Source organism: Typopeltis vanoorti, chromosome 11 (genome assembly GCF_054136105.1).
Source record: "Typopeltis vanoorti isolate ZY-2024b chromosome 11, IOZ_Tvanoo_1.0, whole genome shotgun sequence".
Taxonomy (NCBI): domain Eukaryota; kingdom Metazoa; phylum Arthropoda; class Arachnida; order Uropygi; family Thelyphonidae; genus Typopeltis; species Typopeltis vanoorti.
The window spans coordinates 91,967,236-91,984,957 of NC_143559.1; the positions used below are offsets into that span (position 1 = coordinate 91,967,236).

General features: G+C 35.8%; 1 protein-coding gene across 1 annotated transcript in view; it reads right to left on the bottom strand.

Annotated features, from left to right (window-relative positions):
* The window catches only part of LOC150101851 (uncharacterized), a 126,182-nt gene that overhangs the window by 70,936 nt on the left and 37,524 nt on the right, over positions 1-17,722 (bottom strand). The window contains exons 2-3 of the mRNA XM_090400678.1: positions 15,222-15,311; positions 7,208-7,363 (exon numbers count right to left, since the gene is read on the bottom strand). Coding sequence (XP_090256804.1) covers positions 7,208-7,363; positions 15,222-15,311 — 246 coding nt within the window. The remainder of the gene's footprint in view (positions 1-7,207; positions 7,364-15,221; positions 15,312-17,722) is intronic.

Below are 17,722 nucleotides of genomic sequence, written 5' to 3' on the forward strand. Positions count from 1 at the left end.
CATTAGTCAAATTCTGAGATGCTATTACCAGGTCAAGCACTCTCACACCCCTAGTATTTTCAATTACATGCTGTCTCAGATAGTTATCCCTGAATAATTGAATAAAATCCATTTCCTTCCTCACATGTGTCCTCTCCTCCTTCCAATCAATGTTACCATAGTTGAAATCCCCCATAATAATTACCCTCCTTCCACTCATTTCATCAATTTCCCTATGCATACTATCTCCACCATCTATTCCATCACCTGGTCTATAGCAGCACCCAACTGTATATTTTATTCTGCCAGTCTCAATCTCACACCAAATAGCCTCAAATGAGCTCTTTTCACTATCCTATAATACAACTTCAATTCTCCTTGGCTGCAGTTCATCAGCTATCATCAATAACACCCCTCCCCTCATTTTATTCTCTCTGTCCCTCCTAAACACACTATAACCTACACATTCTATCCCACTAACTATATCATCTTCCATCAGCCATGTTTCACTAATGCCAATAACCTGTGGCCAGGAAGAGCCAATCAAGGCCAAAAATTCTTCCTTCTTGTTCCTAATACTCCTGGCATTAGTATACATGAAATGCAGTGATCCCTTAGTTCCACCCCTATCTTGATGCGTTATTCTAAATGTCCCATTCCCATTTTTTGTCCTTAGTGCTGGCGCAGGTACAGTATATACATTCTTACACTCAACTGTCTCACTGATGCCTGCATATCCACCCCCCCCCCTTGGTAGTTCTAGTTTCCCTGGTTTTGCACATCCATTTTCACTTCATTCAGCAACACTTTTTCCAGTCTCCACACACACCAAGTCCATTCAAATGCAGGCCATCCATCTTGTATAAGTCCTTTCGCCCATCAAACTCATTCTACACGTCCACGAATTCCACACCACACCATCTGCATAACCTGCGCATAATGTCATTTGCGATTATGGCCCTCCTTCTAAACTCCTCTCTGTCATACTGCGGCAACAGACTCACCATTCTAACTCTGTCACTCTTTTTTTTCGCTACCTTTAACAATACTTTCAAGTCCTCTCTCATAAAAAATGTATCACCTTTCAATTCATTCGTACCCACCACAATTATTAATTCTTTCACCCTGTTTTTGCACTCTAATACTCTCACTTACATCCTTAAATTTCACACCCGGTAAGTACGATTTAGTTACACTCCCATCTATCACTCCTCTTAATAATGACTCGCCATACAACACTCTTCCCTTCATTTCAGAAACTCTCCCACTCTTACGCTGTTTATTTACGTTAGCCGAATCACTCTGGAAAGAGTTTTGCAGGTGCTCTAATTGCTGCTGCGCATTTTGTATCACTGCATGCAACCTAGCGATCTCACTTCCTACAAATAATTCCTCATTTTTTTTATCATTCAAACTATTTTCTCTCTCTGTATAGTTGCTTTCACTCTTTCTTTGATCACCGCTCTCATTGCCATCTTGTACATCGCAATTCCCTATCAAGCCACTATTTTCACTCACATTCTGGCTTTCTTCAACCATAACTGTGTCACAACCTGACACATACTTCAACTCCTCACTTTGCTTACACTTTCTGCACATTCTCCCACCACTATCACTTTATCCAAACTCCAGCCTCATTCAGGAATGCATACATCCCACACACACACGCACATCACATTGGACAAACTCTCTCACATTATAGTTTTTGAACAATGGCGTTGCATTTTTGGATGCCATTATCTTACGTCGCATTGGCGCCATATTCAAATCTATGAAACGTATCGTTAAATACTAAATTAAATAACGGAATTCACACCAAAATCACACAGACACAATAAGCTACCAAAATTAGACAATATTACGTATGATTTTAACCTATATTCTAATTTTCAATCTCAAAATTATACTTAGCTTTCGGGAGCTCTCTGAAAACACGACCGACTGTCTAGCGGGCTCTCTCAAACAATTCTATCAATCTATATATTAATGACATCAAGCAGGGGTCTATTATCAGATTTACAATTGTTTGCTGATGATGTGAAGATAGGCAGGGCAATCAGGGATGCTACTGATATTCAGCAATTATGAAATGATTTGAATAGACTGGAAATCTGGGCAAACGAAAATGGCTATCAGTTTAATGTTAGTAAGTGTAAAGTTTGGCATGATTAGAGTTTCAGCGGCATATTATATTAGCGGGGTTATGCTACAAGAAACTGAAGAGGCAAGGGATCTTGGTGTACTGGTGGATAAGAATTTTAAGTTCAAAGGTCACATAGCAAAAGTTGCAAATACAACTCAGAGGATAATTGGTATATTGAAGCGAACCTTGACATGTAAGAATAAGGAAGTAATTTTGCCTCTTTATAAGACTTTGATAAGACCACACTTGGATTACTGTGCGCAGATTTGGTCTCCCAGGTTCCAAGGGGATAAAGAAGCTGTGGAAAGAGTGCAAAGAAGAGTTATAAAGATTATATCTGGATTATGGGATTTAGATTATGATGACAGATTGTGAGTATGTGGATTACAGACTCTGGTTAACAGGAGAAAGAGGGGTGCTGTTAGATATTTTTTCTGATGTCCTTCTAATGACAGGACAGAGGGGGAAGGAAAGCATAATATGTATAGTGCATGGAATAGTGGAAGGAGATTCTTTGATCATCTATATAAGAGTTATAAGGAAAGACATGCAAAAGGACTGCATTATTTCAAAATGTCACTATTGTATTATCAGAATTTAAAAGTAAAAACATGGAAAGGCAGAAGTGAATCCCACAGCCTTGGTGAGGGACTAGAAGGCTCACATGAGCAGGAGACAAGTTTAGTGCACTTGGCCCTTAAAGTCTGCTTTAGATTTCTTGATGATTTTTGATAATGTTATGAACCATAGTGTAAGATGAGTGCAAGGTTGAAGTTTTTGCCTTGGATAATTGTCAGGATAAGGTTCAAGGGTTTTGAGTAGGTGTGCAATAAAGGCATTCATTTCAAGCAAGAATAATTTCAGTTATTAGATCCAATCAGGTGTGCCAGGATAAGAAGCAATAATCAGCCCATGGAAATGAGACAGAGAAACTCTGAAGGTCATTCCAATTAGCACTGTTGTAGTACCATAGGCTGAGATTGATTGAGAGAAGGACAATATGTATAAAAGGAAACATGGCAAGGTTATGGTCAGACTTACCAAGAAGTGAGTTAACATCGATAGTGTATTTGGAGGGAGAGTTGGTTAGATGATTTAGAGAGTTGGAGAGATGACAAACTGAAAAGTTTGCCATCAGTAATGATTAAACACAAATTATTCACCAATCCACCAGGATTCCAGATAATTCTCATTTCCCAATATCCTAGAAAAGGTCTAGGATATTGGGAAATGAGAATTATCTGGAATTCTGGTGGGTTGGTGAATAATTTGTGTTTAGTCATTACTGATGGCAAACCGTTCAGTTTTTCTTCGAACTTGGTCTGTAAACTTGTGAATTGTGGATGTTGAAGTCTTCAAAGAGATTTATGTCAGAGTTATAGGATATTTATATAATTCACTTTCAGGAATAGTCAAATAGGTCAGTACAGTCAGAATTAGAAGAGCAGTGGAAATAGATGGCAAATGAAGACAACAAAGTGAGGCAAAGAAATCTTGAGCCAAAGCAGATCATTTTGGAATGGGATATCAGACAAATATACAAGTCCCACTCTTTGTGAAGGTAATTTGTGTGATGTAATGTGGAAAGTTTACGTGATATGTAGTCAAAAGAGGATGCCAGTTGAGTTTCAATGATGAGTAATATATTGAGATTGGATGTCTGTAAGTACACATCACTAATATCAAAACTGAGTTATGAAGTTTTTTAACATAGAATTTTGTCATTTTATTGGATTTCTGAGGGTATATTTTTATTTTTAATCAATTTTTTGGTAGTGTCTGTGGAAGATTTATTTTTTATTTACAGTGAGCATAATTTTTTTTTAAATAGAACATTCTATACAAGAAAATGTTAATCCCGATTTTCATAACTTCTTAATGAATTTATGTTCTCTGCACATTTCCTACAACTGTTCTGTTTTACCTAATAAATGCCACATGCACAATAAATTTTCATAAACATCTAGCTTCCTCTACATGGACCAGGTGCATGCAGTTTTTCCTGGGATAAGAATGGAATAAACTTTTTTTTTTAAGGATATGAAGGCCACTTTAATTCCATTACCTTTAAAGTGTCCTAACCTGTCAGTCACATGCTTTATATATGGAAGGTGTCAAAACATCCTCTGTAGTGAACTGGCATCAACCATTTCTGCTGAAATCTGTCGTATGCCTTACCTATAGGACCCAGATGACATCTCCTTTCTGTGCAGAATGATGCTGTGAACTTACACATAGGTCTCATCACACCTTTCGATACTGTGGCTCAATGGCCTACCATGTCAAGTAACTTGGCTTTATAGCAATTGCATAAGCTAGTTAATCCTGTCGGTACAGCTGTCAACTGCACATATTCTCAGGCCCACTTGTCTGTCTTTCAAGATGGAAAACCGCTTCCATTTCCATATGAGACACTAACTTGGCTTTGGTACGAAGGTTCTTCATACCAAACAGGATTTAAACCAGTGTCTTTCAGCTAAAGGACATCATTACCGATTGATCTATATAGACATTTTCTTTAACACATGGTGTAAGTATCCTACATTCCCTGGTTGGAAATTTTAAAGACCAAGACACCCAAACAAGGTATTAACTCTTTGTAATAACAAGAGGTATTCCAAAATACTGTTTAAATTTTTTTTTTTTTTTTTTTTTTTTAAGATTTGATTCTTATATATATCAACAGAAAGATCTACAATGCAATTCTAAAAGAAATATCCTAGTAAACTATTCCTGTGGTCCCTACAAGTTTGTATAGTGAGTCATCTGTAATTATCATGCAAAAAAAAAATATTTATATTTTTTAATTATAAATATAATTAAAAAATACATAATTATAATAATATTCTTCTTATAATTCTTTGTAAGCTTTGTAAGAGGGGTTTCCAAAAAGTAAGGTAACACATTTCCCCCCCTTAATAATGGCAAAAGGGAATGAGAAAACATGGTGGACAGACCCATTAATAACATTAAAAAAAAATCGCCACTGCAATGTGGCACTATCGTTGCCTCACAGCTAATTCCAGTTGCAAGATGGCAGCTACTATGCTGGGGTGGTTCAAAACAGGTGTCCATGATGTTATTCAATTTTTGCAAGCAAAAGGGGATTCAATTAGTGACATTCACCCATGAACTGGTTACTGCGTATGGCAAAAAGGTGACTGTCAAAGAAGCAGGTGTGTTAAAGCAGGCCAAGATCAACATTAGGTAGGCCTTCATTGAGCAAGACAGAAGACGATATTTTGGGCATTGTTAATGAAGACTGGCAAGGGAAACTGCACAAGTGGTGAACTTGAATGAGTCCACTGTTTACAAAATTGTTCACAATGTTCTTCACTTTCAAAAAGTGTGCTCCCACTGGGTGCCCCAACAATTGTCAGAAGAGCAAAAGACAATATGCATGGGGATGTGTCTGCTGCGATCCAGCAACAAAGGCAGGGATTTTCTCACTTGCCTGGTCACATGAAACAAAATGTGGATTCATGAGCACCATCAAGATTCACAGTGAATCTTGATAGCTATTTTCTCATGGAATAGTTATATAAAGAGAATCTTGCTACCTCACCATATCTGATCCCTTTATGAGGAACTTTTTTTTTTTAAAGGGCGGCATGCTCTTCAAAAAAATCCTCTTAAAATATTTCGATGTCTCTATTTCAAGAGGATTTTTTTGAAGAGCGATTACATTTTCCAGAAAGACAAATACTGTTCAACTGGGGTTCGACTACTTGATGCTTAGCTAAGTGACAGTCTACTAAGCAAGTCCTACCAAGGAATGAGATTTGTTCTGTGAGGATTCATGTTGAAGTTACTGGAACAGAAGTCTACATAGACAATGGAATGCAAATAAGTAATTTGCAAACTAAAATTAATTATTTACTAGCTGACGTTTTGCTAGCATTATCAGAGGCAATTTAACAATACCCGCACGCACACACAACAAAATGACCTGGGTAAAGGATAACTGTGAACAAGGACAGTCACATGCATGGAGGGTAACAGTGGCTCTATCCGTGGCGATTTCTGTTATTAACAACCTTACTGATCATTAAAGATCAAATATGCATTGTCAAAAGCTTCGTATCCATCATAAATTTCAATGTAATATCAATGGTTTTACAATTTTAATATGCACTTTGCATCCATGGTAATGTGGACGTATATATACATCCTGGCCGGTAGCATGGTTAATGCTGATGGGTAGATAGGGTGGTGCACCAAAATTTATGTAGGATCATACAAGTTCTGTTACAGTTAACAAGGTTCTATAGAACTTGTGGCACTTTCAGGAACAGTCTCAAGTCTCTCTGATTTAAACTGGTATTTGTGAAGTAGCCCAGCTTTCTAACTACATGTCAGCATTAATAATAGGAATCACTATAAAGAGCGTCACTATCACCCTCCCATACACGTGACTGTCCTTGTTATCCTGATCATTTTGTTGTCTTCACTGAGTGTGTGTCATTAAATTGCATCTGATAATTCTATCAAAATGTTGGCTTATAATTTTAGCTAGCAAATTATTTAGTTGCATTCCTGTGCCTATGTAGTTTTCTGTTCTAGAAATTTTCACATAGGAATGTTTTTTTTTGCGTGGCCATAAAAAGACAACGTTTACATAACTGCCACCAACTCTACAAATTTCCTGCTAAAAGTTTTTAATGAAATGATACATCATTTCAGTGTCTGCTGTTAGTTCTCACATCAAATGCTTGTGGTTTGAAATTTGAATGTATGCCTTATCTGGCACTTCTTCCCCTCTCCCTGCCCACTTTAAGTAGTTTCCCATGTATTACATGACAAAATTAATGAGTTATGAAAAACCCTGGTTTGGCATTATTATAGTATTCTGTATATCCCTTAAGCATATATGCCAAGAGATGATGCATCTACATGTAAATCTTTTTCCCCCTCCCCAGTTTTCACAAAAAAAGATTTACTTGTAGATGCATCATCTCTTGGCATATATGCTTAAGGGATATACAGAATACTTGTGTATATCCCCAGAAACATTTGTGTTTATGCCATAAGAAAAAGATTGACTAAAACATTTGAACAATAAAGTTCACTAAAAGTTTGACTTACCTTCACCATTAAGGTAAAAACTGACTTCTTCCCCTTCTACAAATGTATGATCTAATGGAACTTGCATAACTCTGCCATACTCCAAGGTACAAAGCAAAAATTCTGTTTTTCCATGTTCTATCATCAACGAAACATATTTGTTGCTAGGTGTGATGTCTACAAATGAAACAAGTGATGATATAGCATGACAAATTTTATGTGTAAATAACAAAAGAAAAAAAGACATTGTTTATTCTTGAAGTCTAAACAAAGACTTTACTCTTCTTCTTCTCCAGGGTAGTTATACTTCTTACCTATATATGTGTATACACACACACTGTACAGAAGAAACATAAGCAATTGTAGAATTACTTTTCAATTGCAGATACAGAAACTGCAATTTTAGTTGACCACACAGCACCTAATCTTGTATAAGTGCCAAAACAACACTATTCTCATTGCAGCCTGTCATTAATGACTATGCCGTTTGATTGGAACCTGGGTTAGAATCCTGTCTAGTATGTAAATAACCTTTATAAGCAGTTTTTAACTAAAAATTATTTTTGAGATAAAAAACAACATGATTTTACATTTATAAGCTGCCTCCACAAAAAATAAAACAATTAACGTTACATGTTTTTATTTATTCAACTGAAAATATAATTGTACATTATATATATATATATATATATATATATATATATATATCATAATCTGTTTCAAATAATTCATTTAATTATGATAACTTAAAACTTTTTGCAGCCTTAAGTCTTTTAATGGCATCAAGATTGTCTTGCACTGATGTTTGTAGTGTACGCTTTGACATCTTGGCAGGGTCTAACATAAAACTTAACTGTGAATCGTTTATAACATCTGTTTGTTTCATTGTGAATTATTTGTAACTATAATTTTATTTTATTGTTATTACTAATGGCAGATAAAATATAAAGTAAGGGTGCTGATGCTTCTAATGAAAAGATGCATGAAATTACATAAATTACCTATTACATTAGATACTAAGATTAAAATTATTAAGTTTAGTAATGACAGGATATCAAACACAGAAGCTGCAGGCTATATTTACCTCACAACACTACTGTTGTTAAACACAAAATAAAGAAGTGCTATGCTAGTTAATTCTACAGTTATCCATAAATGTGACAATCTTATTGCAAAGGAGTACTGAAAATGTTAAAGTCTTATACCTGGCTTTACATCAAACCATCTTTCTGTATTTCCTTCAATTCTAATGGCTGACTTAGAACTTATAAACTATGTATGCCTCTGTATAATGTTCCATTTACCCCATATAACTGTAGCATTTTGAAACGCTTTTCTCTAGCCACCTTGTCATATGCCTTTTCTAAATCACAAAACTTAAGTCCAATCCTTGTAATAATTTGCTTGATTTCTCAACTATTTGTTGCAAAGTGAAAATCTGATCTCAACAACATCTATTTGGGCCAAGGTTTCTTTTCCACAATTTTTCTCAGCCTCTCCAAGTATGCTTGCATAAATCTTACCCAGACAGAGAAATTCTGCTATAATTTAATTCTCACATTCAAGCTTTATTCCCCTAATTTTTAGATAGGAATTATGACAGCTCTACTCCAATTCTCTGGAATTCAACCATCTGTACAAGCCCTCTGCTTTATGCACTGTAGCCACAGTAAAACTTTTATACCTCCATATTTGAGTATTTCTGGTCAAATATCTACTCCAGCTGCCTATTCACATTTCAGGTTTTTGATAGATGAAAGTACTTGAGGTAAAAAAAAAAAAAGCTAAGTCCTTCAACTTAATTACTCTATATATCTAGAATATTCTTATCTTCAATTTTCATGTCTCCTTTACGATCTTTGATTCCTTTTATAGATCCCTTTCCTTCATTTCTAAGCTTTTCCATAGCCTTCAGAACATTGTTACATTCCTGATATTTATCTTCAATGCTCTTACCAGAATCCTCCGATGACTTTTGTTTAGTTATTTTTACACACAGTGCAGCTCTTACATTTTTCTCTGTATTCTTTTAGGGCATTTACTGACTTTTTTGCTACAAACCTTCAGCATGTTTCCTTCTTTTCCACAACTGCTTCTTTAATTTATTGTGTCCACCAGAGTTCTTATTTTTCTGTACTTGCAGATAACTTTCCTGTCTCAATAGACAAAATCATTGTTTTCTTCAGAGTTTGCAACTGAAGCAGCAAGGTTTAATTCTTGGTTTCAACCCCCCCCCCTCCTTCCCTTGAATAATGCTTGCATAGTTGACTACAATTTACCTACAAAAGCTGCTCAACTTTATTTTTAGACTAAGAGATGATCACTTCCAATTTTGAATCCTCTGTATATTCTTGTATCCTAAACCAGCCTAAAGATATGATCAAGAATAACAATCAATGTGACTAATATTGTTGTCTTGTCCTTTGAAGAGTCTTAGATGTTTCCATGTGCTCCTTGAACTGCTTTGGCTATGTCGATGATTTTGTTTGTATAGAGCTGTTGTTTAGGATTAGGATCTATTTCTTGCAAGGCTGCTGTAATTGCTGGACAGGTAAAGATGTGAGTGGGTGTCAGTTCAGTATTGGGGCAGTTGTTGGAGTTTCTATATGTTCTTGTTCTGTATTGATCTTCATCCTCTATAATGTTCTATTCGTAGTCTTGCTATTGTGGCGGAGGTCTTTCGGTCAGCATTGATTTCAGGAATTTGATTTTGTATCACTGATTTCAGTGGAATTAGTTTAGCTTTTGCTAGTGCATTAGCATCGGCAAGAGTTATCATGTGAATTTCTTGGTTGAGTTCTCTGGCCTCTTTTGCTAATTTATCAGCTGCTTCATTGTAATTAATGCCTACATGAGCAGGAATCCATTGTAAAATGCAACTTTTTCCTAAACACTTTAGTTGATTTAAGAGTTTATGGGTGTCTTGTGTGAGCTTAGTATTGCCATTTTTGATGGCCTCCATAGCTGATCTTGAGTCACTGTAAATTATAATTCCCTCAGATTGTTGAGATAATAATAATTTTAAGTAGGCTTCGAGTGCTTCATTCATTGCGTAAACTTTGCTGGTAAAATTGGAAGCAATTCTCCCAGGTCCAACTTTTATTGAAAGTTTTTCACCTTTCGATAGTAGAAGGAGAACACCAGAGCCTCCATTAATCATATTGGTGTCTGACGATCCATCGGTATAACAAATAACCTGTTTGGAGGATGAAAGAAGGTTGAGAGTATTTAGGCCTTTTTCTTTGAGCATTTCTTTTGATTTTTTTTGTAGAGTTTAGTAAGGTTTTTATGGAGGTATATGGAGGTAAAGGACTGGAAAATAGAGGTTCTTTGTTTATGTGCCATTTAGCTTTATGTGACGAATAAAAGTCACATTAATTGTTCTTTGCATCTTTTCTCCAAACTTGTGCACATTTTATGTTGGAATATTATTAGTGACTATTCCATATCCTGAGAAGAAAGCCAGCAGATATTATTATTAGCCTTACCCTTTTCTTCAAATTTTCCCAAAACATATCTATATGCCTGGTAGAAATTCTTTCCTACTCTGCTATTTAGATTTCAAACAAGTACTTTTCCGAAACTACGATATAAGCGTTTCATGTTGCGAGTTTATTTTTCACTTGGTTAGACTATAATAAGTTTAGTTAAATCCTTTATCCAAGTGTGAGCAAACAAAGTTTGCACCTGAAAGTATCTTCAGGACTGGGGTAAGGTAGTACAACACCGGGCAACTCGTTGCAAAGGTGGAGAAAGCTCTCTCATCACTCCTATCTCAGTATCTCCTATAATGCAAAGCACATCTCCTTGCGGATATGTGTAATGCTATGCATTATGGGAGATACTGAGAGGAGTGATTAGAGAGCTTTCTTCACCTTTGCAACGAGTTTCCCAGTGTTGTACTACCTAACCCCAGTCCTGAAGATACTTTCAGGTGCAAACTTTGTTTGCTCACACTTGGATAAAGGATTAAACTAAACTTATTATGAGTTTCATGCTGAAGAACTATCGGCGAATCCAAGCGTAAGTGAACACCTGGTAGTACAACACCAAGGCAACTCGAAGCAAAGGTGGATCAAGATCCCTCACTATCCTTGATATTTTCTTATAATGTAAAACACAGCTCCTAGGAGATGTAATACTGCCTTACATTATGAGGAGAGGTCACTACCCAGACCGGTTTCAACCTTTTTTTGAGGTCTCATCAGTGAGTAGATAGACCTGGATGATATCAAAGTTTAAGTGAAAAGAACTTACATACCTTCACTATATGAATGTCAGAAAGGTGTGCCCATATATTATAACTAAGATAAAAAGCCAAATGGCCATTTTTTCTGGCAAAGTTAATTAAATTAAGGGGATAAAAATCCCTGAAGGTTGAAACTGGTCTGGGTAGTGACCTCTCCTCATAATGTAAGGCAGTATTACATCTCCTAGCAGCTGTGTTTTACATTATGAGAAAATATCAAGGATAGTGAGGAATCTTGCTCCACCTTTGCTTCAAGTTGTCTTGGTGTTGTACTACCAGGTGTTCACTTATGCCTGGATTCGCCGATAGTTCTTTGGCATGAAACTCTTATATCGTAGTTTTCGATCTCAGAGTTTTGCATACTGGCTGTAAAATAATAAGGGATTTTTATCCCCTTAATTTAAGTACTTTTTCCATTTTATTTGTGTCAGCTGCCTGCTCCAATGACAAAAAATTCGTCCATTTCTTTCTTAGAACTTTCTGTTAGACCATAGGCACCAATAAGTTTCATTGTTATTGCCTGAATATAACATCCTGTACTTATGGGTGTTCTTGTTCAACCAGGTGATGCCCTAGCTGGAAGAAATCTCATTTTTATTTCTGGTTTAAGACAATGGAGAGTACAATTGGTCACATAAGTCCCAAATTGCTAGCCCATCCTTACTCATTAATTCGGTATTTAGTGGATACCTAACTGGGTGCACCAGTTATGTATCCACTAAGTCAAAGCCAGATGTGGAGGTCTCCTCCTCATTATCTGGCTTTGACTCTTAAGTAATCCCAAGGCTACATATTGCTCTGTAAAATGTTTCATTTATCCTACCTCAATAACTTGACATGCATCTTTTCCAGACTGAGTACAGAACATTGTTATATTCCCATGATTTCTCAAATAAGTGAAAATATGATCTTGACAAGCCTTATTTTGCCTACACTCAGCTTGTCCTTCTCCACATTTCTCATGCACAATTTTTCTGACCCAATTCAAGTAACACCTGCATAAATCTTATGTGGAATTAGAGGAATTTCCTCAATGAATGGGAAAATTCCTCTAATTCTCACATTCCATTTTATAAGTTTATAATTATTTATAAATTCTAATTTATATAAATATTTTTGATTAGTTTTGTCATTTAATCTGTAAATTATGACAAAAGCAACATGTTCTTTAATTCATACTACCTTAAACATAATGAAGCAAAAAGATTCTTTCCTTTACATAAGTTTAAAAATGTACAACACTAACACTGTTCAATTTACAGAAGGGCTTCTTATGCCACCCCCCCAAGTGTCTTTTCCTGGTTGCAAAATATCATTTATCCACTGATTTATCTAGAATCAAGTCCTGCAGAGAAAAGCCATTCATATTTATCATCAATAAATTATACACAGTAAAGGGATTTACTGATTACTTCAACTTGCTTTTTATTAGTCATTTGGCTAAAATCTTAGTGGCTAGCTACAATTTCAAGCAGTTTTGTGAAAAATGGATACCTGCCTTTATTTCTCGCTGTTCTTTTTTGAATGAATGATTTTGTATGTTTGATTTTCTTTCCAATGATACTCTTTATGTTGATGGCTCCTATCTTCCTAATGTCTTACAACCATCCACTCTCAAATTTACTGCAACTATTATTAAAATATTCATTGAAAGGTTAACCCAAAATCTTCCAGATCTTCAGGCCAAGTAAATATATGAAATAGAGATTTTAAAAAATTTCGATTCATTTTCACCAAATACATTATTTGGTTACTTTTTTTTTCTTCTTTTCAATATTTAAAATAGCTCTTTGCAGGCATTATGTAAAATGAATGGTAAAATGAATCTAAAACGTTTGTTAATCATTTATTCATGCCTGACCTCTGGTGAGAAAAAAAAAATGGAATTACATTAAACAATTTCTACAGTCCTTGAGATTTTCTTCTGTCTGTTTTTTTTTTTTTTATTGTAGTCATTTTTTAAAAAACAGTTCACAAGATCCTCCATAAAAATGCCATTAAAAGCAAAAAAAGATTACAAGAATGCCATAGCCATACCCTACATTATGGGCATTTCATAAAAAATAGATAGAACACTACTTAAATACAACATCAAGACAACCTTCAGACTCCTGACAAAACTAAGAATTTACTTAGCTCCTCCAAAGATCCTCTTCCATACCTTGTCCACCCAGGAGTGTACAAAATTCAATGTACCTGCAACTTACCTTACATAAGAGAAACAGATGCACCATTCCAATTGAATAGATGAACACAAATGTCACATTAAATACCTCCACTATGGTAAAACAGACCTATCAGACCACGCACTGCAAACGTGCCACAGAATTGACTGGAAAGGCAAGAAGTCCTTACACTGCACCAAAACCTGGTTTTAAAGAAAATTCAAAGCTTGTGAAATGCTAAAACACCATCCAAATGTGAACAAAAATGATGAATTAATTATTCCAAGAATGTGAAGGACCCATCTTCAACCCATTAGCAACCAGAACAATCCCAGACAGAAGAAAATCTCAAGGAGGATTGTAGAAATTGTTTAATTGTAGTTCTGTTTTTTTCTCACCAGAGGTCAGGCTAGGATAAACAATTAACAAACATTTAGATTCATTTTACTTTTGTATAGCACAACGCCATGTGGTTTGCATATTGTACATGTTTCCTGATGATGACCTCAATACAGAGGGTGAAACGTCGATTGTTACTTGCTTAATGTTAAGTACAGTAATTATTCTAACACTGTTGTGTCTCCATAAATTCTTCACTATAACTGAAAAAAAGAGCCAAAAGACTTCACTTCGGTGATGCAAAATTATTCAAATTAAGTGGATATTGAATCCAACATTATTTCCAAGCCGAATATAGAAACTATAAAAGTTTCAGCAGATCCAAGCGTAAGCAAACCTTTCATGACAGGGGCAACTCGTAGTAAAGGTGGAGTAAGCTCTGATCACTATCCTTAGTATTTCCCATAATGTAAAACACATCCTCCTAGTGGATATGTATGATGTTATACGTTATGGGGGGGGGGTCACTACCTAGAACTGGTTTTGACCTTTGTTGAGGTCTCATCAGTGGAAGCCAGACCCAGATGAAAATACTCAGGTTGAAGTGATACAGAACTTATACTTTACCAGACGAGTGTCATGAAAGTTTTGCTTACGCTTGGATCCACCGAAACTTTTATAGTTTCTATATTCAGCATCCTTTATCCAAGTGTTACCCCTAGAAACTCTTGTAGTTTCTCTATTTGGATTTGAAATAATGTTGGATTCATATCCACTTAATTTGAATAATTTTGCATTGCCAAAGTGAAGCCTTTTGGCTCTCTCTTTTCAGTAATTGTTGGTGCCTTTTGTGATGCGACACCTTTTTTGGCAACTTGTATGGTAAAGTATAAGTTCTGTATCACTTCAACCTGACAATTTACATCTGGGTCTGGCTCCCACTGACGAGACCTCAACAAACATCGAAACCGGTCTGGGAAGTGATCCCCCCATAATGTATAACAACATACATGTCCGCTAGGAGATGTGTTTTACATTATGGGAAATACTAAAGATAGTGATCAGAGCTTACTCCACCTTTACTACGAGTTTACCTTGTCATGAAAGGTTTGCCTACGCTTGGATCCGCCGAAACTTTTATAGTTTCTATATTCGGCATGAAACACTTGTAGTTTCTCTATTTGGCTTTGAAATAATGTTGGATTCAATATCTGCTTAATTTGAATAATTCTTCACTATAATATTATGTACAGAAAACGAACAGCAAAATTTAAATACTCACCTCTCACAGGGGGTTCTAATGCTGCCATCGACATGTGATAGGAGGTATCCACCACTTGGGAATACCGTTTCCCACTCTCTAATGTTACCCCTAAAAATATTTATGAAAATATCAAATTAAAGTACTGAAAATATGTAAGTAGAAAGGAATTACATTAAAAACTCAAATACTGACTGAAATAATAATTCAACATGTAGTTAATATTATTGCATACAAAACCTGAAGTAACAGAGAAATGTCACCAGAGGAATAAAATAAATGTATTATTTATTAGGTTATTTTATATTTTATTTTTTATGCTGCTCCCACCCATGAAAAGTTATTTTTAAACCTATAGTACCTTTGTACCATAAGTGGACTAAGGATCTCTCCCCCCATTTTAATTGATTATATATATATTTGTTGAAAGTTTTTCCACTTGGTTATACTATAAATTCAAGATACCAAGAAATTATATTATATACTTGGTTTAATCCTTTATCCAAGTGTAAGCAAATAAAGTTTGTACCTGAAGTATTTTCAGGATTTGGGCAACTCGTGGTAAAGGCGGTATGGCTTCACATCACTTGCCTTAGTATCCCATAATGCAAAGCACATCTCCTTCCAGACATGTATAATGCTATACATTATACATGTTATTATGGGACGGGTCACAACCCTGATCGGTTTTGACCTTTATTGAGGTCTCATCAGTGGGAACCAGACCCAGAGGTGATATCAAGGTTGAAGTAATGTAGAAGTCATATTTTCCACGAGTTGCCAAAAGGTGTTACACCGTATTATGTGTCACAAGTATGTGTCATATATAATGTATGTGTCACATATCCAAAGGCGACTGACTAAGGTAGTTTCTGACCTCTGGAATGTCGAATATGAGGAAAGATTGAGAAGATGTAATTTGCAGTCTGGTGGATAGGAGGAAGAGGGTAGATATGATAGAGACCTACAAGTTGGTAAGGGGTTGTTATAGGATCAATGCTGGAGAAGTTCTACAGAAAATAGTCAGAGATCAGGGGAGAACCAGAGGTCATCCCTGGAAACTGTATAAAGAGGGTGTGAGTAGGGGAGTGAGAGGCAGGTTTTTTTCGTGCAGAGTTGTAAATGATTGGAATGCCTTGCCTGAGAGTGGTGTCTGCAAGGAGTTTGAGTGTGTTTAAGACATGGTATGATGAGCTGTGTGTGTGTGAGAGATAAAAGGACCTCCCAGATGAGTCTTTGACTCCATGACGTCTTGGAGTAATAATAATAATAAGTCACATGTCCACAAGGAGATGTGCTTTGCATTATGGAATACTAACGCAAGTGATGTGAAGTCATACCACCTTTACCACAAGTTTCCCCAGTCCTGAAAATACTTCAGGCATACTTTGTTTGCTTACAGTTGGATAAAGGATTAAACCAAGTATATAATATAATTTCTTGGTATCTTTAATTTATAGTATAACCAAGTGGGAAAACTTGCAACAACTAACTCTCTAATCCAGAGTATTTTAATAATAAGGTGTGGCACCTTTTGGCAACTCGTATGTGAAAAATATGACTTCTGTATTACTTCAACTTTGGTATCACTTCTGGGTCTGGCTCCCACTGATGAGACCTCAATAAAGGTTGAAACCGGTCTGGGTAGTGACCCTTCTCATAATGCATAGCATTATACATTGTCAGCAAGGAGATGTACTTTGCATTATGGGATACAAAGGCAAGTGAAATCATACCACCTTTACCACAACTTGCCCCAGTCCTGAAAATACTTCAGATGCAAACTTTGTTTGATTACACTTGGATAAAGGTTAAACCAAGTATAATAATATAATTTCTTGGTATCTTTAATTTATATATACAGTATATATATGTTTATAGGAAGATTTACTTGGTCGATCAAAGACTAATCATAATGATCTCAAATATCCAGGTGTTTATCAAATTTTCTGCAATTATGGTAAACCTTACTTTGGACAGACGGAAAAATCAATCGAATTCCATATCGAAGAACACCAAAGAGACATCAACTGCAAAAGAACTTAAGCCAGTGCCTTATCTAGCCAGGTCCTGTTTTCAGTAAATTCAAATGAGTGCCCGCCCTTTCAATACTCGGAGAAAAGTCTAACAATCTTCACCGTTGTTATGATGAGATAGAAAGAAAAATCTCGGAGTCAAAAGAAATAATGCTAAACCCTGTTCATAGTAATAGTAATTTAAGCTACAACTTATCAGACTGCTACAGCTGTGCGATTCCATATTGGTGTGCATGAGATCGTGGATGCACGCATGTGATGAATAATACAGTTGGAGATTGTTCTTTTTAAACTCACCTAGGCTTTAGCCTTTACAGTGTTTTTGCTGCGTTTTTTAATACTGTTAAGATCCAGTTCCTCTAGAGTTCCTTACTGGGATTCTTATATGTTTTTCAGCACCTGAAGAAGTCTATGCTAGACAAAACTGTGTGATTAAAACTTTTTATGTTAATCTCGGTCTTTAGTCATTAATACTTTTAACATATA